The sequence below is a fragment of the Magnolia sinica genome, chromosome 17 (genome assembly GCF_029962835.1).
Source record: "Magnolia sinica isolate HGM2019 chromosome 17, MsV1, whole genome shotgun sequence".
Lineage (NCBI taxonomy): Eukaryota > Viridiplantae > Streptophyta > Magnoliopsida > Magnoliales > Magnoliaceae > Magnolia > Magnolia sinica.
This window is the reverse complement of record NC_080589.1, coordinates 63,468,634-63,495,812: the sequence shown is the minus strand read 5'-3', so window position 1 is coordinate 63,495,812 and position 27,179 is coordinate 63,468,634. Positions and strand designations below refer to the sequence as shown.

At 40.7% G+C, this 27,179-nt stretch overlaps 2 protein-coding genes across 2 annotated transcripts; both read right to left on the bottom strand.

Moving 5' to 3' along the window:
• Positions 1-219: 219 nt before the first annotated feature.
• Positions 220-2,714, bottom strand: LOC131230572 (MDIS1-interacting receptor like kinase 2-like). Its single transcript, XM_058226477.1, has 2 exons — positions 2,045-2,714; positions 220-524 (listed from the first exon to the last, which is right to left on the bottom strand). Exons 1-2 carry the CDS (start codon positions 2,499-2,501, stop codon positions 220-222), a joined length of 762 nt encoding a protein of 253 aa, XP_058082460.1. The 5' UTR covers positions 2,502-2,714.
• A 137-nt stretch (positions 2,715-2,851) lies between these two features.
• LOC131230571 (MDIS1-interacting receptor like kinase 2-like) lies at positions 2,852-4,628 on the bottom strand. Its single transcript, XM_058226476.1, has 2 exons — positions 3,084-4,628; positions 2,852-2,905 (listed from the first exon to the last, which is right to left on the bottom strand). The coding sequence occupies exons 1-2, from the start codon at positions 4,626-4,628 to the stop codon at positions 2,852-2,854; spliced, it is 1,599 nt and encodes a 532-aa protein (XP_058082459.1).
• Between the last annotated feature and the right edge of the window lie 22,551 nt (positions 4,629-27,179).

The window sequence follows — 27,179 nt, the reverse complement described above, 5'->3', positions numbered from 1 at the left end:
TCGCTAGTCCTAGAAATCTAGGTTCCAGATAAACTAATTCTGCATATGGAACTACGTACATATTATAACCAAAAAAAAAAAAAAAAACCACATACAATAAACACACATGCATGGCAACAATGTTCTTTCCACTACACGCCAACAACCTTGATGATTTTCACGCACACAATCATGGCTTGAGATCCATCAGTTGACGTAACGTAAGTGCATGTAATGGGTCTACAAAGAAGGCCCACCAACAGATAGCTCTTGAGCCACGTTGTGCATGGACGGCCGAGAGTCTGGATCCGGCTGAATGCATGCAACTGCAATGGACACAATAAATACGACTTCCTGTGCAACCTCAGCCATTGGATTTGAGAGACGTTGGTCCAGCATATCCTTTAGCAGTGTATCTTGGTTACTTGATGATGACAAAGAGGAAATGAACTCTCCTGGATGCTTTCCCATTATCACTTCAAGCGCCACAACACCAAAGCTATATACGTCGCATTTTTCAGTCACCCTCATTGTATATGCGAGCTCTGCAAGAAAGAAGATAGTAGAGTCATTTTCTTTTTTCTTTTTTAGTGATCAATATCTAAAACTCTTAATCAGATATCCAAAAATAATAATCTAAACTCTTAATCATATATCAAAACTCACATGGGTTTCTGTAGCTAGGTTCGTCCATATATTGTAGGGTTTTTTTGTGCTTATTAACTATGCATATGCCGACTGAGATGTGTGTGGTGCATCTGGGACATGCATAATATGGGCCAACCTTTCGGATGATCTAGCTAAAAAGTCGAGATAGTCTACTCATCAGCCACATTGATAAGGGGACCAGCTTAATCATTTTGTCTGGTCAGCTACACGGCTGAGCCTACCTTTATGTATGCCTCAAATGTCCCAAACGCATGAGAAGCTGACTATGTTACTCAGACTGTATTGATGCATATATTGGTATCCTTGGAGATGCAAGGATTGAGTGATATGGGAAATTGTTTCCTAATATTAAAATGGATTTAGCGTAAACTTGTATCAATATCCTGGACTAATAATCCAAATTTATCAACTCTCTCTCTCTCTCTCTCTCTCTCTCTCTCTCTCTCTCTCTCTCTCTCTCTCTCTCTCTCTCTCTCTCAAAAAGTATGAGAAGCAAAGGAAACAAAAAAAAAAAATGCTCCACGCAAGAGTTTCATGATATTCTGCTCATGTTTTAAGATTGTAGTACTGGTTCTAGATCCAAACCATTGAAATAATGTGTCCCAAATTAATCTTCCAACTTCTTTTGTGTATCACAGAGTTGTGAAACCCTTGTACCACAGAGAAAACCCAACCAAACTCTTGGATCTCTCGGCAAAGCACTGCAAGACTCCACATTTTTTTATGCTTCATTTTAGCATTTATTAGTATGGGCTAGAAGCAATGAGCTTTATGATCATTCTTAAATAGAAAAAATTTATCCATTTACACTTGGTATGCATCTAAAGTAGTCCAAACCATATGAAAGCATGACCCATATTGTAGATGGAGGATTATATCCATCCAATTGGCGGCAGACAGTTAAAAATAAATGCTCAACAACACATTTAATAGATGATAACACACGGTTAAGTTTTTTGGCCAAGTGTGAATTATGGGTTAGTCATATCATACAGCCAATGTAACAACGATGGACAACAAGCACGGAAATGGAAAGATCATTCTTATGATTATCTTCAATTGCATGGTTGTATTTTCTCTAAATATTCAATGATGCTTCGTAATTTTTAACCAAACAAAGTTGGAGATTGGAACAATACAATCCCTCGCATGTTTCTTTGCAAGACCTCTTACAGCCATTGGATTAAGGAATTGTAGAGGGAAAAGAGAACATTTTCAAATACAAATTTTCTCATATTTCAATCATTCTGGATTGTCACATTCGACAACACTATGGTAACTAATGCATGAACTTTATAATATGTAATTTCTAACAAAAAATATGAAAGCATAAGATAAATAAAGTATCAGTTGCTAATAAAACTATTAAAGTGTGGGGAATGTATTAGCAACTAACCTGGAGCAATATATCCATAAGTGCCTGCGAGTGTAGTCCAATTAGACGAATCAGGTATCAGCATTCGTGCAGTGCCAAAATCAGATATACAAGCCTCGAGTTCCAAATTCAACAGAACATTGCTGCTTGATAGGTCTCGATGGACAATTGGTGGGGTGCAATCATGGTGCATGTAAGATAAAGCATGAGCCACACCTTTAATAACCTTCACCCTTAGAGCCCAGCCAAACTGCATAGCTCTGTCGTCGTTGCTTAGGATGTTTGCCAAGGTTCCCCTTTCCATGTACTCGTAGACAAGAAACGAGCATCGAGCATGGGAACAAAATCCATAAAGCTTCACAATGTTGCGATGACGGATTCTAGTTAATGCTTGTATCTCATTTCTAAAACTTCTTTGATGAGATTGATCCGAACCTTCAAATGAGTGAAGTTTCTTCACAGCTACTACCTGGCCCATTGGTAGATTTGCTTTGTAAACTTTCCCATACCCTCCAGTTCCGATACAAAATTTGTCATCAAAATCCTCTGTTGCCTCCACGATGTCTTCAAAAACGGCAATCCCATCATAATTCCATATTGAAAATGGATTTCCACTGCTCCTTTCAAGAACCTGTTTCTTTATATACCTTCTTCTTTGGTAATAAATGGAAGAAATGCTGATGATTCCGAATAAAAGAAACAAGGCCACCAAGACGGGAAGAATAATGAGGATCGAAACTCTGTAGCCTTTTCTTGCATTGTTATGACTTATTGAAGAGGCATTGCAAGGTTGCAAACCTTGCACTTGTCCACATAAGCCTTTATTTTTTACAAATGCCTTTGCAGGAGCCTTCTGAAAGGCTTTGTTGTTAGGAAGAGGACCTTCCAAAGAATTATATGAAAAATCAATGGATTGCAAGCTAAACATCTCTTCAAAAGAAGACGGAATGGAGCCTGAAAACATGTTGTGGGAGAGGTTTAACTTTTCCAGCCTGATCAATTTCACAAGTTGTTGTGATATCTCTCCATTGAGGGAGTTCTGACTTAGATCTAATAAAACCTGTAGGTATTCCAGGTTACCGATCTGAAATGGAATGCTTCCATTCAAAACATTTCCACTCAATTTCAGATACCGAAGTTTGAAGCAATCTCCTAATTGAGGTGGTATTGGACCACTTAGGTGATTCATCGACAGGTCAAGAACCTCTAAATTGGATAGATTTCCAATCTCTTGGGGTACCTGACCAAAAAGTTGGTTATCATTTAAAGTCAAGTTGAACAAAGAAGTCAGCCTCCCAAATTCCTTTGGAATCTCTCCTACTAGATGGTTCGAAGAAAGACCAAGTACTCCTAGCTGCATCAATTGCCCAATCTCAGGAGGAATTCTACCAGTGATCATGTTCCCGGAGAATTGTAGCTCTGTCAAGTTTCGGCATTCTCCCCAGTTCGGCGAGAGTTCACCAAACAACATGTTGTCGCTGAAATCCATGAATTTGAGAGATGGGTATACACCAAAGGCTTCTGATACATTTGCAGTGAGTCGGTTTCCATTAAGTCGCATTCTTGTTAAGCTGGTGCAGTTTCTGAAGCTTTTTGGGATTTGACCAATGAAGTGATTATCAACTGCATTGAAGACTTCAAGTGATCCACCTTCACATAAATGAGGTAAATAGCCAGAAAAGTTGTTGCCATCCAAGTAGAATTTAGAAAGATTTGTCATGTTTGTCATTTCTTGAGGCAGGGAACCGGATAATTGACAGAAAATAAGGTTCAAGTCAGTAAGCTTGGTCAACTTTCCTAAAGTGGAAGGGATGGAACCAGAAATTTGATTTTCAGCGATTTGGAGGACCGTCAGCTTTGTCAGGTTTCCTAAAGTGGAAGGGATGGAACCAGTTAGAAGGTTAGTGGACATATCAAGATACGTGAGGTTAACCAGATTCCCTATTTCTGGAGGAATTGAACCAGAAAGTTGGTTTTCGTAGAGAAATAATTTTGTAATGTTGTTCAAATTACCTAACGCAAGAGGGATGGACCCAGTGAGATTGTTACAGTACAATGCTAGCTCAACCAGATTCTTTAGATTACCTAATTCTGCGGGAATTGAACCTGAAAGTTGGTTTTCAAAGAGGTAGAGGATCTTCAGGTTTGTCAGGTTTCTTAAAGTGGAAGGGATCGAACCATCTAGATGGTTAATGGACAAGAGTAGCTCATTCAAATTCACAAGATTCCCTATATCCAGAGGTATTGATCCACTTAATTTATTTTCAGACAGATCAAGGAACGTAAGTTTGTAAAGAGTGCCAATATGGGCTGGGATGGTTCCACTGAGATTGTTACGACAGAGATTAAGATGGAGGAGGTTTTGAAATGATGGGAAGCTCAAGTTATCGAGCTTACCTTGCAAGCCTGCACTTCCTAAACTTATCACTGTTACGCTTCCAAAAACATTGCATGAGATACCAATCCATTTGCATGGAGAGATTGTGTTGGTGGTAGAATTAGCAGCAGGAAGCGACCATGAATCGAGAGCTTGTGCTGACAAGAGGCTGGCTTTCCATTCCATGAGAGCCTCTGCTTCTGAGCGTGTAGGTGTTGTCGCTGACATTGTAAATGATGTTGTATGGGAAGCAAGAAAGGCTAGCAAAATGAGCAGAAAAGCAAGGGAGAGAGATTTTTGTATGGCCATGACTGTTGTTGCTTATGGTCTGTTACGAACCTACGGTGGATGGGTATTTATAGCTGAAGGTTGATAATACTCAGGTCAAGAAACCGGCTGCACCATAAATTACTCTCCACCTAGTTGGATATCTTCCAACATGGCACGTTTGTGCGCGGCATCCAACCTGTCTAATAGATTGATGCCACAATGACGGATAGCTTGTGCAAAAATCAGCCTGCTCCACTCATTAAGTTAACCACATTTGCGTTTTTATTTCTCAACGGTTATAAATCCTTATATGGTGTGGCCTACCTAATCAGTGAATAGGGATCAATTCAGAGAAAGTGATCCTTGTGATGCAACCCACCAATTAGACAGGTTGGATCTTACACACCCATGAAAGGTTGAAAGTTATCCGCTTGGTGGATGTAACTTTCGGTCCGATCGGTTGGACTTGAGTCGTCCTATTAATTAAGTTATAAATTATATAAAGTAAAATAAAATCCGAATCCTCTACCTGCCGGACAGAAATTTTTTATTTTCGTGCATTGTGATAGAAGGTAGACATTATTGTCTGTTATTCGGTGTCCGTTTATAAGCAGGTGAAAGGATGGCTAAGATTGCTCAATAATCGTTGACTTTCAAGTCATGAAAAGTATTGACTTCTTGTATGATTTAAACTGCTCTAATACGTGGACCCTAACTTTGACGTTCATGCCTTAATGTTTGTGTTATATGCACTCCGTCCATCTGTTTAGCCAGCTCAGTTTTTAGGAGACCCAAAGCTCACGCGGGCCGCATCATAAGAAATAGTGTAGATAGAAAAGCCAACCGTTGAAGTCGGCCACAATATAAGAAATAGTGGAGATGGAAATAGTGGGCCACATCAGTGCACCTTGATGTTTATATGCTATCTAACATGTTGGTAAGGTGATTTTCAACGATGGTATTCAATCCCTTATGTTCTTCGCTGCTCTGAATTTTGGACGCCAACGGATATGAAATATTGCCTTCTCCCCTTGCCTAGGAGATGCTCCATTAGGTGGTATCTATATGGGGCCTACCGTGTTTTTTTATTTGGGGCCTACCATTTTGTACACGTGACATCTTCAGTTTTTCCAGTTCATGTTAGGACTGTTTCTATGTTGTGGTTCACTTGAGTTTTGTATCTGCTTTATGGTTGGGCTGTTATCCTAAAGTGATCTGGCAAAATTGATGTACTGAAATTTTATTTTTTATGAAAAATGCAGTGGGCCCCACAGTGCTTCTCTTTAGGGGGATTCCCTGTATGCAGGAGGAAAGGAAAGTTGTATCGAATAAGAATTGTACATTAATCCACTCTTATGTTATGCTCTATGAGGCCCACTGTAATGTTTGTAATGTATCCACTTCTCGCACTAGCTCATTTTAGAACGTGATTTCAATACCGGGTAGATTAAAATCTCAAATTGGCCAAGGCACAAGAAACAGTAGTGATTGAACAACCCATCATTGAAACCTTCTTAAGGCCACAAAAGTTTTCGATCAGGTTGAGATTAGTATTTCCCTTCATCTATATGGGAATCATCCAATGAATAGGTTGAATGGCATATAAACATCAGGTGAGCCTTAGGAAAGTTTCAAGTAAGGTATTTTTATCTCCACTATTTAATGTGGGCTGGTACAATGAACAGAGTGGATATAACACAGGCATCACAATGACCCGTCAGAGCTTTTTTTTCCTTTTCTTTTCTTTTACTTCTTTTTTTCTTTTTTCTTTTTTCTTTTTTTCTTTTTAGGGCTGTCAACAGGCTAGGCTTGTGCCTACCAAAATTAAAAATTTGAATAGCCCTAGCTTGAAACAGTTCAAAATATTGGCCAAGGCCAACCCTAGGCCCAGCCCTTTTTAAAAATAAATAAATAAATAAATTCATCATCATATTGATAGGAGAAACTTTACACAAGAGCTTCGAGCGGATCTAACAACCAAAAAGGGGCGAGGTCCGCCTATCGTAAGGATGAAAAAGAAAAGAATAAACAATGGAAACTAGTGTTCCCTCAAGTTTCCCAAGCCCATCCTATATAGGAATATGAGGCCTTTGGTAACCCGAGGCTTAAGGTGACAAGGGATTCCTGTAACTCCTGGTTACAAACAAGGAAGCCCCAAGGGATGATTTTTTGCCCTATTCTCCATGTAAAGTCAGGCATCCACTTTTTTAAAAAAAAAAAAAACATATATTCTAAGTTTAGGGGGCGTTTGAATCGTAAGTTACTAAAGATGAGCTATTTATACCTTAAGTATCTTATCTTGATTTCCACTAATTATACTGAAGTGATTAAATAACTACAAATAAAAAAGCTACTTATAATTTATAATAAACCAAATTTACTTATCTCAAATAAGTTACCTATCTACGGTTGTAAGTAGAAGAAGTAACTTATCTGGCAGTATCCAAACACACCGAGTCAAGTCTTCTTTTTATTTGTTTTAGCATGTCAGGGAAAAGCTTAAAGTGGTGTTTTCCTTTTCTTGTTTTTTCTTTTCCTTTTTTAATGGCACTGCGCGGGCTTATATGAAGTAAGTATACTTTTATTTGCTTTAGCCGGTCAAGCAAAAATTTAAAAGTATTTTTTCAAGCACAGCCGAACTTAACATGGAGTGCTAAAATAGGGCTGGCAATGGGCCTGCAACTTTGGTCAGCCTAAGGTCAGCTGGCCAGGCCTGAAAATAAGGCTTGATAAAGTCCTGTTTCAAACCGTTTCTAGGATGCACTTAAATATATATTAACATATTCATAGAAGGTTTCAATTACTAAATCTCATTAAAAAATTACTAAAGGCCGGAGAGTAGAGTACTTAAATAAATGGGTCAAAGTAGTGGAACTCGGGCCTATCAATATATTTCCGGATGGGACCATGTGTCAGAAAGTTGGAAGAAAACACCAAAACCAGAACAGCACGCGGAAGGATGCCAGATGGCGTTAGAATTGGTTACTGAGATCGTAGACTGCGAGCGAAGGGGCTGGCCTGCTGGTGGGGCCACCGTGATGTGATTATGAAATATACATTGACCAGAAAGGGGTGCGAATTAATCCAATAAATACTCGAAAAGACATTCCAACTCAAATACGGGCTGTATTTTATTACATATCTACTCAAATATGGAAGTTGCCTGGCAATACCTATAAAATATCACACAGCTTAAAAGAAAGGGACACACAATAATCTCGACTCTAACTCCACCTACTTTGAGTTCATCAGCCTGACTTAGGCATCGGAGGGTCCCCGGCCAAAACCGAAGCCCCAGAGTTTTCTTATTCTCCATTAAAGTATAGGTACCCAACGGCTCATAGGTGGTGGGACAGGATCGACTAAGTTTAAGCGATAACAATTTGCCACTATCTGTGAGAACGACAACAAAGCCATTATAAAGCCATTAAAAATTCCCCCCTACATCAACCAGTTTATTCTCCTTTCTACTTTCCCCCCCTACATCAACCAGTTTATTCTCCTTTCTACTTCTCGCTTTGACGGCTAAAGGAAAAAATAATAATAATAATAATCTTTGGCCTCTATCGCAAAGCCGATACCAGAAAAATAGCCTGGAAACCCTTAGGCTCCACAGTCAGGCCCTCAACCTGACCCCCATTCCCCGGCAAAGATCCTAAAACCGGGAAAGTCGGCTCGCTTCTTTGGAAAACCAAATCGAGGCTATGATCGGCAACATTGATCACATTATGCAAATATTAGAAAGGCAACACCCCCTTCCGGACAATCAAGGCATGAAACTAGAAGCGGCAACAGAGCAATCTCAGCCTCTGCTCGTACCTCCCAACTCATATATAGCAAAAGATCGGCTAACTCAAAGCAGGTGTGTCCCCACGCAGACCATGGGAACAACCGAGCTTGCTGAGTCCGATCTACGACACACTCTGGAAAAGAAAAGAGGAAGAAAAGCTCATGAAGTCACAACAGAGAACAAAGTTGCATGGGAGGCAGAACTAAAGGTAATCTGATATCAGCTCGAGGACATTCAATAGGTGTGTCGGGCCAAGGCCCCTACCTTTGTCGATGCTGTACTCGAAGAAGTCGAGCTCCCGTTCACGGACGACATCATGAAATCCCACCTACCATATAGGTTTGGGATGCCCCAGATAACTCCCTACAAAGGGTTAGGGGATCCAGTCAAGCACCTAGAATCCTTCCAAGTGTGGATGGATCTTTATGGTACTTCAAGACCTATGATACGCAGAGCATTCCCCTTAACTTTGTTAGGAGCTGTATAAAAATGGTACAAATACCTAAAGCCCAAGTCCATCAGCTCGTTCACCCAGTTCAATAAAGCCTTTATTACTCAATTCATCGCTGAAAAAGACAAGAGAAAGCTTACAACTCATATTCTCACAATAACATAGAGAAGATGAGCTTCTAAGAGACTACATCATCCACTTCAATGCTGAAGCAGTTCAAGTCGACGGTTATTCTGACTAAATAGCTTTTATCGCCATGGTGGCCAACCTTAAACAGGGAAAGCTCCTCTTCTCAATTGATAAGAACCCCCCAACTACTCTCGCCGACATGCTCAACCGAGCTAAAAAAATATTCCAACGCGATGTAGTTCTTCAGTTCGTGGAGGGCTAACCGTGGCGGAAACAGCTCGGTAAGAGACAAAAAGCGAAAGGAAGAAGGGGAGCCTTCCGCTGCTAACGCTAAGAGAAAGAAGGAAGACAACCAGAGTTCACTCCCCAAGTGCGGGGTTGTGATGTAGTAATAAACTCGGTAAGACCGATGTCGAATCCATAGGGACTGAAACCTGTACGTGATCTGTATATAACCCTATCTAGATCTAGTCCAAGTTGTAATCTTTTTGTATTGTGATTTGAGGAATAATAGTGAAATATTAATCTAAACTTAAAGAATTCAGAGAAAGTGAACTAGGGATTCAGAGGATCCACTTGTAGAGATCAGAGAGATCTTATGCCTGCTTCATGGATATTATACTGAACTTACTTGATATAGTTTTCAAGAGATGAAAGGTATAAGAATTAAGTATGATTCCATCACAAATCCATGCCTAAGAGACAAGGTAAACAATTGAACTCAGACCAATCCATAACCAACTAAAAGATGTATGAGTGTTAGGAAGGATTCCATCATCCAACCATGTCTATGAGACGATGGTGAACAACAGGGTTTCCGAACATCAAAATAAAAGGAAAGGAATTATTCAAGCCATCACAGATCTACTGTAATTTAAATCACAACAAACCATTAATGACTAAAAGAATTTCTTAAATCAAAACAAAGTCAATCAGTTCAGTTCAAATCAAACCTGTAGAAGCTCCCATCACGCCACAAGCTTCACCTCTTAGCCCTAGCTAAGGGATTTAGCCTAACATAATCATAGAAAAAAGAAGAAAAATAAAGAAAAAATACATAAAAATTCCAAACACTTCTCTCTCCGCCTCTCTCTCTCTATCTGACGTCCCCTATTCAAGCATACCCCCTTCTCCACGTTTGGAACTCTTTTTATAGCTTTTGGAGTGGTGGAAATCGGATTTGGGAAGCTATCGCACGCGCAGCGAAAGCCTTTTCGCAGCCAAGTTCGGGGCTTCATAACTCTCGCGTTCCTTCCATTATTTCTGTAAAATCAACGTCTCTTGGAAGTATTTTAGCTGGCCTACATGATGGACGGTTCAGATCTGCCATATGATCAAAGATGGTGGGCCATAACTGCCTGAAAAATCCGCTTTCGCGGACGTGCGTAGCCTTTCGCACATCCGGCGCTGACGTGATCGGTGGGCCCCACAGAGGTATTTTTGGGGAAATCCACCCCGTCCATTAGATTTAGGATGAAATTTCAGTCAAGAATGTGTGGTTTTGAACATCCATTGACGCGGCCCAGAGAAGAAATCACCTCAAAAATCATTTTGAACGTCGCAGGACCGCCTGTTTGTGGCCTCTGTATCGCGCACGTGTGCTTGCATGGGTCCAAAACTTCAGCAAGGTTTTGTAGAAGTCGAGGCCCTCTACACGATGGACGGATTGGATCATCCGTACAGGCCATGGGTGGGGCCCACTAGCTTCCGTAAAAATGGACAGCGTCCGTCCGTTTTAACGTGAAACGGCAGTTGCCGTATTTGAGAAGGAGACGCTGCTGACCTGTTTTGGTGCGGCTCGCGTGCGTTGTGTACCTTATGTACACGCTATATAAACGGAGCCCATTGTGATGTTCTATCAAAATCCAAACCATCCATTTGTTTCCTCATCTTATTTAAACCGCCGAGACCAAAGTTGAGACAGTTCCAGATATCAGGTGGGCCAGAATCAATGGTTTATGGGCTGATCTGTCAGTTGGGGTACTTTCATAGTGATCCGAGGGCTGAAATTTGATATGTACGGTTAATTTATGGCCCTCGTGCCATATATGAAGTTTTGAGCCAATCGATGGTGAGAACTATGTGATCTTGTATTTTTCACCAATTTCGGGCCTCTTTAACATGAATGGCTACTGATTTTCTCGGATCCCTGGTGTGTAATTCCATCGATCTTGGTCCTATGGAGTCCGTCCCTTGCCTTGGGTGTCATCGAGCGTCAAATCCATGGTTTAAGAACCCTTTTGATTCATGCTTGTAAATACACTCGCATCACACGCACAATTAAATCAGGCTATTAAACGGTATCATGCTTGTAAATCCATGCAATAACTGGGTCTGATATGCAATATTTGACCCTCAACACAACCCCTAACCAGCATTTTGCTAGTCCAGAGCAAAATATGTGAAAAGTAAGTTGAGAATTACAGAATAATTTTTATAAACTCGAGTGATTTTTGTAGAATAATCCAGATATGAGAATTCCCAGATTCATGAATGTTAGATATTACTTTCTCCTAGACTCAAGTGCACAGTAAACTTCATAATCAAGTTCAAAGTATTATTCCATTAATTAGGAAAATTCTAATCATTGAGATCTATGAGCATACAGTGTAATCTCGACTTATCATCATTAAAATTCACTTCTCTATTTCAGGATATCATTGGTAACCATCAAGAGAATTCATGATAACCAAAACTTTCCTCACAGATCATCTTTTCGTTCTTTCAGTTTTTGAATTTTCCATTAAAAGCAACGCCCAAGAGGGGAATCAAATCCTCACCTATAGGGAGCAAACCTATGGTGAAGACTGTATACCCAACCCTTTTCACATATCAACCATGGGGAATTAAATCTACACCTATAGGGAGCAAACCTATGGTATAGCCCATTCGCCCAATCCTTTCAATTTCTCAGGCCGGTTCCTTTCATGCTTAGTGAGTACCAAGTAAATCCTTCAATATCAAACTGAAACCTCAATGTGAAAGCGAGATGTGACATGTGAGATCATAACTCAATCAATGTTTACAACTTCTAATTTTGGATTAACAATTCAAACTTAACTATGAAATCCAACAGATATTGAATCCAAGCGTCTTAAATTACCAACATCACGTATTTTGAAATTCCAAGTGCCCTAGATGGCCGTCAAAATCCCTTCGAATTCACAAGAAAGTCCAGAAAAAATTAAAAAAATTTCACAATTTTTTCTCAAGACCAAGAAAACGCTGATTAGGAAACCTAATCTCCCACCCCCAACCTAAAATCTACATTGTCTTCAATGTAAAAGAAAGAAGCATGTAATGCACATGGGACAATAAAAATATAAGAGTGATGGAAAGATAGTACCTAAACGAAAGAATCAAAAGGCTTTCCAAAGATATCTACGTAGAAGCGGGTCAGCACAAGAGAGAAACCAACAGAAGTAAAATAAAAATAACAAAAATAAAATCCTATCTACACCACTTTCGCAGGTGCTCTCGAATGCATTTAGCGTATGCAACAAACCTTTAGACCCCTAGTGGACGAGTTGTAGTCTCGTGAGGGTTTGCAGCAATGTTACCCACAAAAATTGAACTAACTAACTAGAAAAATGAAACGAAATGAAAACCTGGGTTGGCTCCCAGGAGCGCTAAGTTTATTATCTATCCTAAAGCAGGAAACCTACCTATACCTCCATCAGACTAGGAGATCAATCCTGGTAAACAGGATCAGTCAGAGGTATAAACATGTCCCCTCTTAATCAAATTTCTCGACAAATGGCTTTAAGCGATGTCCATTTACTTTAAACTCCTTGCCATTGTCGGGGTCTCTTATCTCGACGGCCCCATGAGAGTAAGCAGTGATAACAGTAAAAGGGCCGGTCCAACGAGATCGAAGCTTACCCGGAAAGAGATGTAATCGAGAGTTATACAAGAGGACTTTCTGGCCTGGCGTGAATGATTTTCGTAAAATATGTTGGTCATGAAACGCCTTCATCTTGTCCTTGTAAATTCTCGAGTTCTCATAAGCGTCGTTCCGGATTTCTTCGAGTTCATTTAACTGAAGTTTGCGTAGCGAGCCAGCGTTGTCCAAATTGAAATTCAAACTTTTGATTGCCCAGTAGGCTCTATGTTCCAACTCCACAGGCAAGTGGCAAGCTTTCCCATAGACAAGTCTAAAGGGAGACATTCCAATAGGGGTTTTAAAAGCAGTACGGTACGCCCATAAGGCATCGGTCAATCGAATTGACCAATCCTTACGGTCAGGGTTAACCGCTTTTTTCGAAATGTGTTTGATCTCCCTATTGGAAATCTCAACTTGCCCGCTTGTCTGTGGGTGGTTTGGGGTGCTCACCTTATGAGAGATACCGTATTTCTTCATTAAACTCTCAAATGGTCTATTACAAAAGTGTGAGCCCCCATCACTAATGATAGCTCGAGGCGTTCCAAATCGGAAAATGATGTTTTCTTTCAGGAATTTAATGACCGCGCGATGGTCATTAGTTCGACATGGAATCGCTTCGACCCATTTAGTGACATAGTCTACGGCAAACAAAATATATAAATTCTCAAAAGATTGGGGGAATGGCCCCATGAAATCGATGCCCTAGCAATCAAATGCCTCGATGATAAGAATGGGGTTCAAAGGTATCATATTTCGACGGGACAACGCTCCTAATTTTTTACAACGCTTACAAGCTTTGCAAAACTCATGAGTGTCCCTGAACATAGTGGGCCAGTAAAAGCCACACTGCAAAATCTTGGCCGTGGTCTTTTTAGTAGAAAAGTGACCACCACAGGCCTGTGAGTGACAAAAGGAGATGATACTTTGATGCTCATTGTCTAGCACACATCTCCTCAGGATTTGATCTGGGCAATATTTAAACAAATACGGATCATCCCATAAAAAGTTATGTACCTTGGTGAAAAATTTCTTCTTATCTTGCGCAGTCCAATGTGTCAGTATGGAACCTGTGGCAAGATAATTAGCAATATCAACGAACCAAGGTGAATGGGAGACTCTGAATAATTGTTCATTGGGGAACATGTCATTGATATGTATTGTTTCAAGAGAATCAGAGGGATTAAGGCGAGAAAGATGGTCAGCCACTACATTCTCTACTCCCTTTTTATCTTTTATCTCTAGGTTAAATTTCTGAAGTAGGAGGATCCATCGTATCAGGCGGGGCTTAGCATCATTCTTAGACAAAAGATACTTAAGCGCTGCATGATCAGTGTAAATAATGATCTTGGATCCAATCAAGTAGGACCTAAATTTGTCCAAGGCGAACACTATGGCTAAGAGTTCCTTTTCTGTAGTCGAGTAGTTCACTTGGGCAGGATTTAGAGTCTTACTCGCGTAATGAATAACGTAGGATTTCTTATCTTTTCTCTGGCTTAGAACCACCCCAAGTGCATAATCAAACGCATCGCACATAAGTTCAAAAGGAATGCTCCAGTCGGGTGGTTATATGATAAGTGCACTAGTCACCAGCCTTTAAGCTTAGTGAAAGTTTCCTAACATGGCTCAGTCTACTCGTTTGGTGCATTATTTTGAAGTATATTACATAGAGGACGAGAGATGAGACTAAAGTCCTTTATGAATCTTCTGTTAAAACCCGGCGTGTCTTAGGAAGGATCGCACGTCCCTTATGTTCTTGGGTGGAGGTAGGTTAGAGATAAGATCGATCTTTGCCTTATCCACCTCGATTCCTTTGGATGAAATAATGTGTCCAAGGACAATTTCCTTGAATCATGAAATGGCACTTCTCTCAATTAAGTACCAAGTTCTTTTCTTCACATCTCTTCAACAGCACGCATTTAAGACTTTCCAAGCACTCAAAGATGGACCGAAGACAGAAAATTGTCCATGAAGACCTCTAAATATTGCCCCACCATGTCGAAAAATATGCTCAACATCATCGCTGGAAGGTGGCGGGGGCATTACATAGTCCAAAGGCATCCTTCGGTAAGCAAAGGTGCCGTAGGGACATGTAAAGGTGGTTTTTCTTGATCTTCAAGGGCGATCTCTATCCTGGTTGTAGCCCGAATACCCGTCAAGGAAACGATAATAGGAATGACCATAGCCTTTCCAAGATTCGATCAATGAAGGGCAAAGGAAAGTGGCCCTTCTGTATTTAACTTTCTTTAGTCAATGCACATCCTCCAAACAGTAGTGACTAGTTGGCAAAAGTTCATTATTGGCATTGGCTACGATGGTGATCCCGGACTTCTTAGGAACCACCTGAGTTGGACTCACCCATTGACTATCAGATATAGGGTATATGATACCCACATCCAATAGTTTAAGAACCTCGGCCTTAACCACTTCCTTCATGTTTGGATTTAGTCTACGTTGTGGTTGCCGAGCAGTCTTCGCATTATCCTCAAGATATATGCAGTGAGTACAAATCGAGGGGTCAATTCCCTTGAGGTCCACGATTGTCCATCCAAGGGCTCCCTTATGCTCCAGGAGAGTAGATATGAGCATACTCTCTTGTTCTTTCTCAAGGTAGGCAAAAATCACCACCGGGTATGTCTCATCTTGACCTAAGTAGACATATTTAAGATCAGTGGGCAATGGTTTTAGGTCAAGCTTCAGTGCTTTGAGGCTATATGGTAGATGCACTTCATCGGTTTGGGGTAAAGTTTCAAATTGTGGCCTCCACCGGTTAACTTTAAGTACTGGTGCATTATCCAGCATGACACACGTCTCCCTAATTATGTCATCATCAAACTCATGGGAGTGGGCCAGGCACGTCTCTAGAGGATCAGAGGATAAGGTAAGGGGTGTCCTGTCATCCACGAAAGTATCGATCATGTTAATATCGTAGATATCGTCATCTTCCTCTATCCGTCTGGCCGTGTTGAAAAAGATATTCATTTCTAATGTCATATTCCCGAAAGACATACTCATGACACCATTCCTGCAATTGATAATTGCGTTTGAAGTGGCAAGGAATGGGCGACCAAGAATGACGGGAAGCTGAGTGCTTATGTTACTCATGGGTTCGGTATCCAGGATGATAAAATCTACAGGGTAGTAAAATCTATCGACCTAGACCAACACATCCTTAATTATCCCTCTTGTACATCAAGAAGTTGTAGTGTGGTTAAGGTGGGTTTTAATTCACCTAAGCCCAACTGTTTATATACCGAGTAAGGGATAAGATTAACGCTCTCCTAAGTCAAGAAGTGCGTGATCAATTCGATTGTCCCCGATTACACATGATATGGTTGGGCTACCGGGATCTTTGAATTTTTGCGGCACATCTTGCTTTAGGATGGCACTCACTTTCTCAGTCAAGAAGATTTTCTTTTGAATATTTTGCTGTCTTTTGGTCGTACATAAGTCTTTTAGAAATTTGACATATGAAGGTATTTGTTTCACGACATCAAGTAGAGGAATATTGATCTTCACTTGTTTCAACACCTCTAGAATATCCTGAGAGTTAGAGAGAGGTTTTAGTGCAACCAACCGTTGGGAAAATGGAGTAACCGGCTTCCCTTGAGGTTCCGGTTCTAACTCCAGTGGGGCATGGTTAAATCCATCTTCTTTATCCACTTCCGGGTCCTTAGACTTTTCAACCCTAAATGGAATAGTTTTGTCAATGATCTTCCTACTCCTAAGAGTGGTGATGGATTTATCTTGCTCCATCTGATTTTAAGAGCTTGGGTTGCTAACTTCATATTGGGGTTTAAGATTGGAAAGAGGTTGAGTTGGGAAGATCTTGTTCACAATCGTATTTTTAGCCTTAAGTCCTTGTATTGCTTTTGTAAGGTTTTGAAAGGCTTATAACGTACCCTGGTTGAAAAGCTCTTACTTTTGAAAATGTTTCAGAACCGAATCCTCTTGAGGTTTCTCTTGAGTTGGATTTTGATTTAGGTAACCTTGAGGTGTAGCGGTTTGTCCATTCCTCCAACTGAAGTTGGGATGATTTCTCCAGCCAGGATTGTATGTGTTAGAGGTGGGCCCACTGAAAGGTCTTTGGTAATTGCTTACAGCATTGGATTGCTCATTTAATACCTCTTGAAAGGCAGAGATAGTTGGACAGTTTTCAGTAGTATGAATGTTGCAACCACAGATGCTACAAACAATTTCCTTAGCCTTATCCTTCTTAAATTTCATGGCTTCGAGTTTCCTAGTGAGATTAGCTACCTTAGCATTAATATCATCGTCTTCTCTCAGGAGATACATTCCACCCCTTTCCTTTGAATGAGTCGGCCTAGACGTAGTACTAGGTCTAGGGGAGATGTCCCATGTTTGTGTGTTCTCAGCAAGTTTATCAAAGTAATCCCACACTTCATCGACTCCTTTATTCATAAACTCCCCATTACACATCGTCTCGACTAATTGGCGCATGGGAGATGTCAGTCCATCATAGAAAAAGTTCGTGATGCGCCACGTTTCAAAACCATGTTGTGGGCATGAACTGACAAGATCCTTGAACCGCTCCCAACATTGGAAGAATGTTTCATCTTCCCTTTGGGCGAAGTTCATGATCGACTTTCTCAAGGTGTTCGTCTTATGGTATGGGAAAAACTTCTTAATGAACTCCCTTGTTGTCATTCCATGTGCCAATGGATCAGGACGTAGTGAATGTAACCACGTCTTGGCTTTCTCTTTGAAAAGGGAAAGAGTTTCAACTACCGTGTCATCGGACACGTTAAGAAAGTATAAGGTAGCTATGATCTCTCAAATTCTTTTAAATGTAAGTAAGGATTCTCTGACTCAAGCCCATGAAATTTAGGGAGGAGTTGGATCACCCCCGGCTTGATATCCATGTGTCCTTCATTCTTAGGAAAAACCATGCATGGGGGCATACTCACCCCCACCGGTTGTAAGTAATCTCATAAGGTACGAGGCGGGGGTGCTTGATGCACCTCATTCTCATCCTGGAGATCTTCTACCCTAGGTTGGGGTATAAGAGGTTGATTTTCAGCTATATCCTCAATTAACTCAGGGGATTTCGAGCGATGTCTAGTCCTACGATGGACAGTTAACCCCTCAACTAATACTCCTTCAGTCAAGAGACGTCGAGTGTTGTCACGAGCCCACTTGGGCATGAAACACTCGCAGCTCTCAATCTAAACTTAATCCTAAGAAGGAAAAAAAAAATCTAAAAAGAGAAAGAGGGTTGGAAGGAAGTTACCAAATTGGAGTCCCTAAATTGAAACCTGCAAAATAGAACAAAACAAGTTAGTTTCTAAGAATAGCAAGCCTATAAAATTCCTAAGAAAGAAATATAGAAATAAAAAGAAACAAGGAAGAATTCCTAAATTAGAAAGTAGAAATTTAGAAAGAGCGTACCGAATTAGAAATTTCTAATAAGCCTACAAAACAGGAAAGTTAGTTTCTAAACAGAAAGTCTTAAAATAGAAAATTTCTAAAAATAAAATAGGAAACAAAATTAGATTCTAAAAGAGTTAGAATTAGAAACTTACTAAAAAGGAATCCTAATCTAGAAATAGTAAGGAAGAGAGAAATTACCAATTTAGAAACCTATCTCAGAATCCTACAAAATAAGAAAGTTGGGTTAGTTTCTAAAAAAAAGGAAAACTATCTAAAAATAGAAAGTTATTTAAATAGAAAATTTCTAAAAATTAAAGAAAAACCTGGAATTAGAAAATTCTAAAATAAATCCTAAAAATCAGAAAAGTCCTAATCTTAAACTAATCCTAAAACCAGTTAATTTCAGGAAACGTAGCCGTCAATCCCCGGCAACGGCGCCAAAAACTTGTTCACACCCCAAGTGCAGGGTTGTTAATAAACTCGGTAAGACCGAGGTCGAATCCACAGGGACTGAAACCTGTACGTTATCTGAAAATAACCAGATCTAGAACTAGGCTAAGATGAAATCTGAACCAATTGTGATTTGAGGAATAATGGTGAAATATTAATCTAAACTTAAAGAATTCAGAGAAAGGGAACTAGGGATTCAGAGGATCCACTTGTAGAGATCAGGGAGATCTTATGCCTGCTTCATGAATATTATATTGAACTTACTTGATATAGTTTTCAAGAGATGAAAGGTATAAGAATTAGGTATGATTCCATCACAAATCCATGCCTAAGAGACAAGGTAAACAACAGAACTTAGACCAATCCATAACCAACTAAAAGATGTATGAGTATTAGGAAGGATTCCATCATCCAACCATGCATAAGACGATGGCGAACAACAAGGTTTGAACATCAAAATAAAAGGAAAGGAATTATTCAAGCCATCAAAGTCTAATTTAAATCACAACAAACCATTAATGACTAAAAGAATTTCTTAAATCAAAACAAAGTCAATCAGTTCAGTTCAAATCAAACCTGTAGAAGCTCCCATCAAGCAACAAGCTTCACCTCTTAGCCCTAGCTAAGGGATTTAGCCTAACATAATCATAGGAAGAAGAAGAAAAAAAATATATATACATAAAAATTTCAAACACTTCTCTCTCCACCTCTCTCTCTCTCTATTTGACGTCCCCTATTCAAGCATCCCCTCTTCTCCATGTTTGGAACTCTTTTTATAGCTTATGGAGTGGTGGAAATCGGATTTGGGAAGCTATCGCACGCGCAGCGAAAGCCTTTTCGCAGCCGAGTTCGGGTCTTCATAACTCTCGCGTTCCTTGCATTATTTCTGTAAAATCAGCGTCTTTTGGAAGTATTTTGGCTCGCCTACCCGATGGACGGTTCAGATATGCTATATGATCAAAGATGGTGGGCCACAACTGCCTGGAAAGTCCGATTTCACGGACGTGCGTAGCCTTTCGCACGTCCGGCGCTGACGTGATCGGTGGGCCCCACAGAGGTATTTTCAGGAAAATTCACCCCATCCATTAGATTCAAGACGAAATTTCAGTCAAGAATGGGTGCTTTTGAACGTCCATTGACGCGGCACAGAGAAGAAATCACCTCAAAAATCGTTTTGAACGTCGCAGGACCGCCAGTTTGTGGCCTCTATATCACGCACGTGTGCTTGCATGTGTCCAAAAGTTCAGCAAGGTTTTGTAGTAGTCGAGGCCCTCTACACGATGGACGGATTGGATCATCTGGACAGGCTATGGGTGGGGCCCACTAACGTCCGCAAAAACGGACAGCGTCCGTTCGTTTTAAGCGTCATACGGCAGTTGCCGTTTTAGGAAGAAGGTGCGGGTCAGCGCTGCGGACCCGCGTTACTTGGTTCGGTGCGGCTCGCGGCAGTTGTGTACCTTATGTACACGCTGTATAAACGGAGCCCATTGTGATGTTCTATCAAAATCCAAACCATCCATTTGTTTCCTCATCTTATTTAAACCGCCGAGACCAAAGTTGAGACAGTTCCAGATATCAGGTGGGCCCAGAATCAATGGTTTATGGGCTGATCTGTCAGTTGGAGTACTTCCATAGTGATCCGAGGGCTGAAATTTGATATGTACGGTTAATTTATGGCCCTCAGGCCATGTATGAAGTTTTGAGCCAATCAGATGGCGAGAACTATGTGATCTTGCATTTTTCACCCATTTCGGGCCTCTTTAACGTGAATGGCCTGCTTTCCTCGGATCCTTGATGTAATTCCATCAATCTTGGTCCCCTGGAGTCCGTCCCTTGCCTTGGGTGTCATCAAAGTGTTAAATTCATGGTTTAAACACCCTTTTTCAGTTCATGCTTGTAAATACACTCTGCATCACAAACACGATTAAATCGGAGCCTTCCGCTGCTAACGCTAAGAGAAAGAAGGAAGACAACTAGAGCAGAGGCAAGCGACCCAACCGACGTCTGGAAAGCCACTTCCACACATACAATCCTTTGAACACTACACCGGAGTAGGTGCTTATGGAAGTACAAGACAAAAGAATCCTGAAATGGCCGAGCAAGATGAAGGCTAATACTAAGAAGAGAGACAAAAGGGACATCTACGATAATTCGAAAGGGACATCTACGATAATTCGTCGATAAAAAAAAAAAGGGACGAATCCCTGATTCGAAAGGGGCATCTACGATAATTCATCGATAAAAAAAGGGACGACCGACCGACCAAGTAAGCAGAGCAACACAACGCGCAAAATAACAGTGAAGCGACAAATGAGATACGCACCGTATTTGGGGGAACAACCAGTGGTGGAGACTTGAACCTTGCAAGCTGGCACATGCCCGAAGCGTAACCAATAGTGAGACAAAGTACTATATCAACCTCACTAATAGATCTATGAATGAACCAAGGTTGAATTCATGCAGCCTGACATTCATAAAAGAATATGCCTGAGGGCTCCACCACCCACATGACGATGCCCTAGTGGTCACCTTGACCGTGGACAACCACAAAGTGCACCGGATACTAGTCGACACCGGCAGCTCGTCTGACATTATATTCGTTAACGCATTCGACAAAATAGGGGTCGAAAGGTCCAAATTATGACTTGTCTAAACAGCCTTGCCTGACTTCGCAAGGGAAAAGGTGACCTCCAAAGGGAGCATTCTACTACCTGTTACTGCCGGCGAAAGTGTTAACCAGACTACCACTATGGTCGATTTTCTCGTGGTAAACTGTCCATCAGTTTACAATATGATTTTTGGTAGACCATCCTTAAACACCATGAGGGTTGTGGTATCCACTTACCACCTCACCATGAAATTTCCAGCCAAGCATGGGCCTGGCTAGGTCAGATGCAATCAACATGAGATTCGACAATGCTACTCGATAGTGCCCTAGGCGAAAGCGCAACGACAGCAGGTAATGCACATTACCTTCCTAGACCCCACGGGAGGAATCTATTGAAAGGGGACTGCCAATGGAAGACATTGTATCAATACCATTCTCCGAGACCGACCTGACCCGCACTATCCAGGTTGGATCTTTGCTCGAGCCAAGATGCTAGGCGAAAATTGTCAACCTATTGAGATAACACACTGACGTCTTTGCTTGGTCCCACCTGGATATACCTTGCATAGACCCGGAAGTGATGGTCATCCACTGAATGTGGAGCCCGACCACAATCCAGTGAGGCAAAAGTGACGAGCATTCGACCCCGAAAGGTATGCAGCCATTGGTGAAGAAGTTGACTAACTCCTTGAGGGTGGGTTTATTAAGGAGATCCACTATCCCGACTAGCTGGCGAACATTGTATTAGTGAAAAAGGTTAGCGAGAAATGGCAAGTGTGTGTTGACTATACCAACCTGAATAAGGCATGTCCAAAAGACAGTTTTTCCCTCTCGAAGATCGACCAGTTGGTCCTTAGCCTTATAGATGCCTACTCAAGATATAATCAAATCACCATACACAAGTACGACAAGCAAAAAAACAGCTTTCATCACCGACAAAGGACTCTATTGTTACAGAGTAATGCATTTTGAACTAAAGAACGCTTGGATCGACCTACTTATATCTTATCAACAAGATGTTTGTTAAAAAAATAAATAGCATGATGGAAGTCTACATTGACGATATGCTTGTCAAAAGCGCTGAAGCGACAGACTACGTGGCAACCTAAGGAAACTGTTCGCGATCTTAAAAAAGTACAGAATGAAATTGGACCTGAACAAGTGTGCCTTTAGTGTCAGCTTGGGAAAATTCCCCGGCTTCTTGCTTAATCAAAGAGGGCTAGAGGCCAACCTCGACAAGATCCAAGCCCTTCTAAAGATGAGCTCCCCAAGAACCACAAAAGAGATCCAATGCCTCACGGGTAGAATAGCAACCCTAAACAGGTTCGTCTCTAAGGCTACGGACAAATGCCTACCATTGTTCAAGCAACTGAAAGGGAACATAAAACCGACTTGGACAAGCAAGTGCGAACAAGCATGCCAACAACTAAAGGAGTATCTCGGATCGCCCCTGTTACTATCCAAGCCTGAGCCAGGAGAGCCAGTATTGTTGTACCTGGCAGTGTCGACTACAGCTGTCAGCTCGACCTTAAGTCAGGAGTAAACAGCTCCCGGTTTATTATGTTAGCAAAGCTATGATCCAAGCCGAGATGCGATGCCCTAACATAGAAAAACTGGTGTTAGCCCTAATTATATCATCTCAGCGCCTCCGACCATATTTTCAGGCTCACATCATTATTGTTCCAATTGATTGACCGCTCTTCCAAGTGCCACAAAAGCCCGAGGCATCGAGGTGACTGGCGAAGTGGGCAATCGAGATCGGTGAGTTCGACGTCATATACCGACCCAGAGCCGCGATTAAGGGCCAAGTTGTTGCTGACTTCATCGTTGAATTCACCTACCCCTTTCTCCCGTGAGAAACAGAGAATGAACAGGAAGTTTGCCCACAATAATGGACCCTCTACGTAGATAGGTTATCAAACTCAAAGGAAAGTGGGGCAAATTGATCCTCGTCACATCTGACCAGACCAATGTGGAGTACGCCTTAAGGTTTGGGTTCCCAACCTCTAATAATGAGGCGGAATATGAAGCATTCCTCGCCAGGCTTCGGTTGGCCAAGGTGATCGGAGTCTGAGCCTTGAAAATCCACAGTGACTCTCAGCTCATAGTTAATCAGGTCACCATAAAATACCAAGCTAAGGGAGAAAGAATGATCGTTTATCTACAAAAATCATGGGACTTGTTCAAAGATTTCGACAAGTACGAGGTAATCCTGGTTCCTAGGTGAGAAAATTTCAAGGCAAACACCCTAACCAAGTTAGTTGCAGCAATCGATGACGACCTCACCAAAACCATACCAATTGACTTCTTGTCTGACCCCGGCATCAGCAAGCTCGACCAGAAGGAGATCCTCCCAATAAATGAATCACTAAGCTGGATTGACCTAATCATATGCTACTTATGGCAAGGTAAGCTGCTCGACGATAAGCTAGAAGGCCGTAAAATTCAATGGTCAGCCCTTAATGGGGCCCACATGATGGATGGTCCATATCAAAGATGGGTTCCATATGATGAGAGATGGATATTGAACGTGGGTCTCACATGATAGACAATAGCATTGATGGTGGGCCCCATATAATAGATGGCCTATATCAAGGTGGGACCCACATGAGGACAATTCACATCAATGGTCAGCCCATAATGCAAATGACCCACATCCTAAGTAGGCACCACATAATGGACAACCCATTTCGAAGTTGGCCTTGCATGATAGATGGTCCACATTAAAGGTGGGCCTCGCATGATGTACGACCCACATCCAAGGTGGGCCCTGTATGATGGATAGCCCACATCGAAGATGGGCCTTACAAGATGGATGGTCCACAGTTAAGGTAGGCCCCGCATGATGGATAAGTCACATTGAAAACATGGCGAAGGTAGACCTAACATGATGAACGTTATATATCTAAAGTTGACCCCACATGATGGATGGTGGATATTAAGGGTGGACCAAACAAACTTGAGGGGTAAGTACTTATGTGATATTGGAAACCAAACATACTTTTCTACTTTTCGGCTGATAATTAAGTGTCTTATTTACCAAACATACTTATAAACAAATATACTTATTTGTTGAAGAAGTGAAATCAATATTATAAGTAACTTATGCAAAATAATGATGTAGAGAGGGTCGCAGATAGTTACATGGCCAAGATGGATCAGAAAGGCCTGGTCGACCATAGAAGTGATCCAGACCGTCGGACCTTAAATCAGGCATATCTCATAATCCAGAATGAGTTATTAGACATAAAATATATGATTTTGGGGTAGAACGAGCTACTTTAGCCAGCCAACCCTGCTATGCCGAGTTGCGCAAGCCGAATTTGTGAAATACCGCCAGATCGACCGTCATTTCCCTATTTTAATTCCATTTTTACTATAAATCGTAAGTTTTAGTTTGATTAAGTATAACTCTTCATCCATTGGGCTTTAGGAGTTGCGCCCAACGCGAAAAGAGCTTAGAAAAATTAGGAGAACAACTTGGACAAGCCAAATAGGACACTTACTATTTTTGGCCGAAAACCTTGAGCACTAGTAGACATCATGACCGTCTATAAATAGTAATTTTACTATTTATAGTAAGTTGCGAATTCTAAGAGTTTTAGTCGTAGTTTGATTCTGATTTCTCTCCCATTACTTGGTATCCCTATTTAAAGGGTTGTGAACTCGTTTTTATTTATTCATCAATCAATTTCGAATTTATTAGAATTTATTTCTATTTTCTTGCTTTCTTTCCTCGTGGATTCGAGAAGTCTCAGTGAGGAGTCTAGGGAAGTTCCATCAATTCAGAATAGTTATCCTCTCGAGGAATACGGTGCCTGACCTCACGTCCTTCCATGCGTCAGTTTACGTCTGATAACTCAAAATAATATATTTTACGTCCGATAACTCATTCCGGATTGCGAGATACACCTGATTTAAGGTCCGACGGTTCGGATCACTTCTGTTGTCGACCGGGCCTTTTCTGATCCATATTGGCCATGTAATTGTCCACAACCCTCTCTACATCAAATAACTTACAATATAAACGAGCCCTTGATGACTTTCTATTTACCTATACGTCTCGTAAATATTTTCATATGACTTTAACTCTATAGACCTTTTGTGCACCCTCTTGAAACTTTTAGCTTAATCTTTGTTGAAACTTTTAGCTTTATCTTTGTTTGTACATTTTCACGTAGTGTGAATTTGTTCTTCTTCTTTTTTCCTAATTCTCCACTTTTATCTTCCAAGTAAACAAGTCGTAATTTATAGCTTATCTTGTAGATAAATAAACCAATTCTTCTTGTTTTGATAATGCATTAGTATGAAGTTAGTATCATAGAAAAGGATTGCAATTCTTAAAAGGTAAATTCTTTCGCTTAAAAATCTTCAATTAGATGATCATTTGATGTAGAGTCAGTCGCGAACACTTTCATGTCCAAGATGGACCAAAGAAGGCTCGATCGAAGGCGGAAGTGATCAGGACCATTAAAACACTAAAACATGCATATCTCACAAACTGGAATGAGTTATTCGACGTACCATATATGATTTTGGGGTATGAGAAGCTACTTTAGCTTGCCCATGCCGAATTTGCGATATTCCATCAGATCGACGGTCAAAAATTCATTTTATTTTCCTTTTTACTATTTATAGTAAGTTTTAGTTTGATCATAACTCTTCATCCTTTGAGCTTTAGGACTCGTGTCCAACATAAAAAAGGCTTAGAAAATTTAGGAGAACACCGTGTTATGCTAAATAGGACACTTACTATTTTTGGCCGAAAACTATGAAGTATAGTAGAAATCATGACCGTTTATAAATAGTAAGTTTATTATTTATAGTAAGTCACGAATTTTAGGGAGTTTGAGTTAGATTTCGATTCTTGAATTTCTTCTTAGGTTTGGTATCACTATTTAAAGGATTATAAATTAGTTTTTATCATCAATCAATTTATTTATGATTTTATTAAAATTTATTTCTATTTTCTATATCTCCTCGTGGATTCAAGGAACCTTTGTGAGGAGTCCAAAGAAGCTCCATGGATTCGAAGTAATTATCCCTTGAGGAAGATGGTGCTTCACCTCATCACGCCCATCCCTGTGTCATAATCATCACACAAGAAGACATGTTTATTCCTTCAATCTACTATTATTAATTTTGGATTTTGATCACCAATCTTAGAAATCTAAATTCTAGATAAACATTGATTCCTCGCACTGAACTTGTACAAATTATAACTGGAAAAACACCTTCTCTATGCTCGATGATCTTTATACAATAAACATCAGGGTGAAAGAAATAAGGGCCCAACATTTATCCTGATCCAAAACTTTATTAGGGAATGGTAAAAGAAAATATAGAGTTTCCTCCCTTGATTGGCATCTCTCATTGCTATGACCCACTAGAGTTTTGGATCGGGGTGAAAATTGGTCCTCGGGGGTTTCATGGGCTGCCGCATCACATGGATCATTTAGATTTTAGGCGTATGGCACGTGTGCAAAATTGTGCAGGTGCACAAGTGAGCATGCCTCTCTCTATATATACAAACACACATACACACCTTATATATGTTTTTTTGGCCAGACTCGAGCTAACTGCTTTGGCCCGGGGCCGGATTTGGGCATGCCTTTAAAAGTATGGGTGGGGCTTGGACAGAGCTTGCCCAACCTTAGTGTGCCCATTGACACTCCTAATTTAGTTCTTCTTAAGCAACATCATTAATTGATGGGCATTTAGGATAAATCATACTTTAAAGTTAGGGAATCTTTTAAAAATAATAATAATAATAATAATAAATTAATTTAAAAAAATTTAAAAAAAAAAAA

Coding starts and splice junctions, on each gene's coding strand:
- LOC131230572 (XM_058226477.1), bottom strand. CDS start 2,501: ATGGGCCAGGTAGTAGCTGTGAAGAAACTTCACTCATTTGAAGGTTCG. Junction 525..2,044: donor TTATGGATATATTGCTCCAG/GTTAGTTGCTAA, acceptor TCTTTCTTGCAG/AGCTCGCATATACAATGAGG.
- LOC131230571 (XM_058226476.1), bottom strand. CDS start 4,628: ATGTCAGCGACAACACCTACACGCTCAGAAGCAGAGGCTCTCATGGAA. Junction 2,906..3,083: donor GTAACCTGGAATACCTACAG/GTTTTATTAGAT, acceptor ATTCTTTGGAAG/GTCCTCTTCCTAACAACAAA.